Source organism: Pelobates fuscus, chromosome 3 (assembly GCF_036172605.1).
Source record: "Pelobates fuscus isolate aPelFus1 chromosome 3, aPelFus1.pri, whole genome shotgun sequence".
Lineage (NCBI taxonomy): Eukaryota > Metazoa > Chordata > Amphibia > Anura > Pelobatidae > Pelobates > Pelobates fuscus.
Window position 1 is genome coordinate 379,343,411 of NC_086319.1, and position 6,000 is coordinate 379,349,410.

A 6,000-nucleotide genomic window follows, 5' to 3' on the forward strand; every position below is an offset into this window, starting at 1 on the left:
AGGGTGATTGACGAGTTAGGGCCTGATGGAATTTCTATTTGGTAGAAGCGGTGTTTGGGCTATAACGGTGGGGGGGGGGGGGGGGGGGGGGGGTTAAATGCATGGTTACCATGGTGACGCACAGAGAAATTCTGCAGTGGAAACGAGAGCAGGAGTAATAGACGTTTAACACCCATTATCTTGCAGACTGGTTCCTTCTTTAAAACAGAAAATAGCTGGAAAATCCCCACCCACTGAGAAATTCGCCATAAGGAAGGCGAGGAGATACCAAGCGAAGAATCCCATCAATCTGCCGGTGCCTGCTCTGGTACGTTCACGGTGTATTGAATCGGTTTTATACTTCAGGGTGTGCCAAGGTGGCTGCTTTGTCTCTTAGAAAGGTCATTCTCTCTTTGTCTCTTCTTATATTCTTTTGTAAACCTTTTTGAGTCTCAGATGAGAAGCATTGTAAAAAATAACAATGTTCTAGTTCACTAGAAGCTTCTGTCCTCTTTTCCTTCCCATGTGATTAAAAAGTACACACGGCTAAAACCAGTTGGACAGGTTATCTTTAATACTAAATTCACATTTTATAATATACGCAATCAAAGCAGACCAGCTTACAGTATAACTGGTGTGTGAGCTTCAATGGGGCATGAAATCTCTGCCCACGCTGTGAAGGAGCTTTATGGGTTGAATCCTGGTACTTTTCCATACTTTCACATTCAAAGTAAAGCCAGTTTATTCTTTCTCGGATGGAAACTGGTTTCGCCTCCCTCTCCCCTCCCCCTGTATGGTAGAGATTCCACCTGTTACCACAATGTTCAGACAATGAGATTCTCCGACCCGCCATGTTTTCCTCGATTCCTTTGACTTGGTGGCAGATTTGTGCTTGTGTCTGGCATCATGCGATTGACAGGTGGAGTGCCATCAAGAAAAGCACTTCCTTCCGGCCTGTAGAATTCATATGCTGCTGGTAGGAAACCAATTCAGTAGTTAAGAGACTAAATTTGATGATATGAAGTGGGCTCGCTATAGGCACCCAGACCATTTCATCTCATCGAAGTGGTCTGGGTGCAATGTCCCTTTCCCTCTTAGTCCTGCAATGTAAATCATTGCAGTTTTAGAGAAACTGCAAAAATTACATTGCAGCACGAAGACTGCCTCTAGTGGCTGTCAGTCAATAGAGGCACTTCCTGGATCCTAACAGACCTTTGGTCATGCTCTGCATGAGGACATCCAGCATCCATTAAATCCCCATAGGAAAGCATTGAGGGAATGCTTTTATAATGGGCTTAATGTGCTCAACATGCATGAGCTTTAGCCCCCTTCCCTGTTGGATGACTTTTGAGGAGGTGGAGCGCCTTGGCATTGGAATCATTTTAAGGTACTAAAGATTTTTCAACCCTTTAGCTGCCGGAGGGAGAGGGGGGACCAGAGGGCTCTATAGTGTTACGAATACAGATTTGTATTTCTAACACTATATAGAATCCCTTTAAATTTAATATCCTGCAATATAAATGGATGTTTTGTGCTGTCCACCAACATAAATAACTACAAGGCTGCTAGAGGGGCTATAAGACTCTGTTCTTCAAGCAATTCTTCTCAGAGCATATGATTGCAGGAGCGCTGTGCTTGTTGTGCATGCTCTTGTCCACAATGCATCTCTATTAGAAACAATAGATTGGATGAGACGACGAAAGATGTCGGCATGCTTGCTTAGGAAGGAGGCGGCACAGGCAGCTGAGACAAGTGTCTATGTCCACCACCTTGTATTTAAAATGGAGCAATAAAAAAAAAAAGTGGGGGAAAAAAAAATTCTGGACTGTAGGAATCCGTTCAAATAGTTTATTGAAAGACCCAAACCCTCACTCATTAGACTGACGAGACATATCTGTCCTCATGGCAAACCATGGAAGCACCCTGATGACTAACCTACCCTTACCTATCCGAACAACGAACTGTCAAACATGGAGTCTTGCAATGTATACTTGACAAAGCAAAGTTGTACCCCCTTACCCTCTCCTAATTCTGTACCCCTAACACCAAACGCAAAAGAAAAACAGCGAAAAACAAAGAATTTATAAAACAAAAAGTCACAAATCCTGACGAACTTGGTTATCATTTCCCCCACCCTCCCCCTTACAGGAGATGATGTATTTATGGAACGGGTTCTCGGTGCTTGGCAGAGATGCCCAAATGACAGAAGATGCCTTGAATACTCTGTGTGCAGCGGAGAGCCGCCTGCATGAGGAACCAGGTACTCCATCCAGCATGCACTTCTGTAAAAGCGATGCATTTTCCTGTAATTTGGCATTTCTAAAGTTTTTAATATTCTTCCATATTTATTTGCAGCAAATTATTCCTCATGGTGTCACACCAAATCCCCTGTTCCACTTGCGTTCTTTTTGGTTCATTAACCTGTTGCTCTCAAGCTTTAACTAAAAGAACAAATGTGACTTTAGCGTCTTACAAATATTCTACTTTTCTTAATTTTAATTTATATATATTTTTTAAATAATGCATGTTGGCCCATGTGTGAATGCAGGTGTATTATTTTGCAGTGTCACATGCACACAGTCTGTCAGATGCACACATTTATACACATACTGTCAAATTCAGCCACATGTGCAGTAACTGACAGGCAGACACACACACTGTTACTGTCCATCATGGACACACTGGCTGGGGGAGGAGTGGAGGCAATACAGTCACTAGTGTGTAGTGGTTTGGTAACCTGTGACTCCTTCCTGCTTCCCCCAAGTGGGCAGCGGGTTCGGGCTGCATTTAGCTCATCCCCTGCTGCCCACTTGGCTCCATCCACCCTGCCTCCCTTACTATCTGGAGAATCTCTGCATAGACTCCTCCTGTGTGTGTGCGAGCTGTTTCGGCTGCATGGTGCCCTGTAGAGCTTGCACACCCTTAAGGCCAGCCCTGTGAGAAATGGAAATTGCCAGAAAAACAGATTATTATGGTGCCCTGCAGCAATGTTTATAGGAAAATGGCACATGCATGCAAAGTCAGAACATAATTGAGAGTAAATGCAGCAGTTGTTGCTCTTAAAGGAACAGTAAAGTTTCCGGAATAGAAACTGGTATTCCAAATGCTAAGGGCTAGTACACATGCGTGGCAAATGGTTACACTGCATTGACTCCATGCAATGCTGATTGGTGCAGTGTATGGAGATGGTAAATATCAGTCCTGCAATCTTTGCAGGACCTAACCCAGGAATTCCCTCTAGTGTTTACACTACTCGGCCTGCAGGGACAGGCTATACGCCCCAGATCCACTGTGTATTTGTGCATTGCCCATACCACCCTCATATTGCAGTCAAAGATAAAGTTGCAAGCAACATATATATTATATGCACATATACAATACATGGGAAACACCTATATGATAATATACATGTAAAGGATTAAAGAATATGTGGGGAAATGTCTGACATGGTCTTCTTATCTGTACCTTTATTTGGTAAATGATTTTATAAAAGCCCAACCAAAATGTTAATTTTGTTTCAAATAACCCCTTTACACTGGCACTTATGTGCACTATAAAACTATACCCTTAACATCATTGCAAATTATGCCAAAACTACAGTCTGATGGCTCACATTGCAGCAGCATAGGGAGCTACGACAAAGCAAGCCTCTGAAGATGAATACAGAGACTAGCTCTCTGTGTCCAATGCTGCAAGCCCGCCCTTCATTATATCTACAGCTCCTTATACACACACAACTCAACCCCTATTTTTTTTTTTTTGCACTAATCGTGTTCGTGAGGGCCTCATTTTTTAGTTTCGCCTATGGCCTCGCAAAGTCTAGAGCCGCCCCGACTGTATCCTCTTGTCCCAAAATAGCCAAAACAGAACATTTCAGCTTTTTTGGCCAAATATTTAAAAATCACTTTGAATTCCTCACAGTTTACGCTCTAAAAAACAAACAAAATAATTCATATTGGTGTATAATCTAAAGTGTTAAAGTTTTTTTTTTTTGTCATGACGAGAGCAAAAATCAAGGTGTAAGAGAGTACTGAGAATGGACTACAGCTCAAATAGCCTGCCCTTCGGTGGGTCCCCGTTAAGATATCACGCTGGTTTTAGCTCATCTGGTGGTGCGTTCTCCTGTAGAGGGATGCAACAGAACAATTCCCTAAGTCATGACGTCCTATACGGCAATTTTTTTGGCGGAGCAGAAAGGGTGGGACTTGAGGTATAAAGCAAATTCTTATTAAAGAGAGAACCATATGGAAGTGTGATTAAGCCTTTGCTCCCTTTGTTGCAGCAAATGACTATTTTGATGATGACCTTTGCACCATTATGCTTCTGAAGGGTTTGTGTCTAAAACACCGAGGCAAACTGACACAGGCAGAGCAGTGCTTCGTACAGATATGTCAGAGGTAAGGCTGAACAGGGGCTAAGGTGATCTATTGACAGACATTTAATGGGTTAAAAGGTCAGTAGTCCCGAGGAGTAGCGACAATGACAGTGCTAGGTTTGATGGGTTGAAGGGTCAGTCCCACTGGACAGCATTGTGAACTAATGACCGTGATTGGTGTGGTTGAAGGGTCTGCCCGACTGGGAAACATAGTGATTGGGTTGAAGGATAAGTCCCACTGGAGAGCACAGTGACCTAATAATTTTTTCCCTACAGTGAGAAGCGGATAAAGTTTGATTGCCATTTGGTCCCCAACGCACTGTTGGAGCTTGGTCTGTTGTATATGCAGCAACGTAGGGGTGAAGATGCCATACCCATTTTACGCCGTGCCAAGTACGTATCTTTTCTTGGTGTCAGATTGTAAATAGATTTGATCCACTTTTAATGGACACAGACCAGTGACCGCTTACCTCTACAATGCAGTGGTTTGTGAATGTAGAGAAAATACACCCTTATTATGGATAAGTGGCTTGCTAAAGAGACCTATATCGAAGATGGCTAATTCTAGTGTTTTGGATTAAGCCACACACAGAGGTTCCTAGAATAATGTAAAAAGTAGTAAACAAAAATAACAACTTTATTGCAACATTACAAAATTAAGTGAAATAGGGAGACTAGTCCAATTGACCTAATTTTGCAATAATATATATATTTTTTTCCTGTTCATTACCTTCTACATTATTCTAGGGGCCTGTGTGTCTCGTATCACTCTAGGCATATTAGACTGTAGTTGTTTCTATTGTTTGTGAATTGTATTTCCCACGATCCTTTAGAATGTGTCATGTATTCCCTAAGTGAGCCATCACTAGTGTAGGCCAGGGTGTACCAAGCAGTATATTTTATGATAGTCCTTGCAGTATCCGTGAATTCACAGGTAACTATAGAAAGTGCCAGGCTGTCTGCATTGACATCTGAAAACTCTCTCTCTCTCTCTTACAGGAACAACTATAAAAATTATTCCATGGAATCGAGGACTCTCTTCAGAATTCACGCTGCACTTACTAAACTCAAAGCCCCAGACTCTGAGGAAAACAGCACGGATGGGGCCAACCTATCCTGACTCTTGCACCCCCACTCCTTCTCTAAATAAAGCCTTGTCATTATTCCAGAGATTGCCATAATATACACCGTACATCCATATATTAGACTGGATATCTCTAGACCATAACCTGAAGAGGAAACGTGCCCAAACTCTGCCTTATACTTTGAGCAGAATCATCCATTTACATTTTAATGATTGACTGTGTTCCTTTAAATAGTATTAATAATTGTAAATGTAATAAATTATATAGTTTTCATTTTAAGCTTGTTTTAATTTTTTTTAAACAGTCTTGGGAACCCTGGGCGGCTTGGGCATTTATACTAAAATAAACACCAAGCTTTAAAGGAACACTATAGTCACCTCAACAACTTTAGCTTAACCCCTTAAGGACACATGCCATGTGACATGTCATGATTCCCTTTTATTCCAGAAGTTTGGTCCTTAAGGGGTCAATGAAGCAGTTTTAGTGTATAGATCATGCTTCTTAAGTTTCACTGCTTTATTATCTGCCCTTTTGGTGTTAAATCACTTTGTTTCTGTTGAT

The 6,000-nt window shown here is 41.9% G+C and overlaps 1 protein-coding gene across 2 annotated transcripts in view; it reads left to right on the top strand.

Annotated features, from left to right (window-relative positions):
* LOC134603500 (tetratricopeptide repeat protein 39A-like) overlaps nucleotides 1-5,718 on the top strand; it is a 31,396-nt gene extending 25,678 nt beyond the window's left edge. For both annotated transcript variants that reach the window (XM_063449519.1, XM_063449520.1), the window contains exons 14-18: nucleotides 187-307; nucleotides 2,128-2,239; nucleotides 4,262-4,376; nucleotides 4,631-4,747; nucleotides 5,354-5,718. In XM_063449519.1, the coding sequence (XP_063305589.1) occupies nucleotides 187-307; nucleotides 2,128-2,239; nucleotides 4,262-4,376; nucleotides 4,631-4,747; nucleotides 5,354-5,474 (586 nt within the window). In that variant the 3' untranslated portion in view covers nucleotides 5,475-5,718. The remainder of the gene's footprint in view (nucleotides 1-186; nucleotides 308-2,127; nucleotides 2,240-4,261; nucleotides 4,377-4,630; nucleotides 4,748-5,353) is intronic.
* The last annotated feature ends 282 nt before the right edge of the window (nucleotides 5,719-6,000 follow it).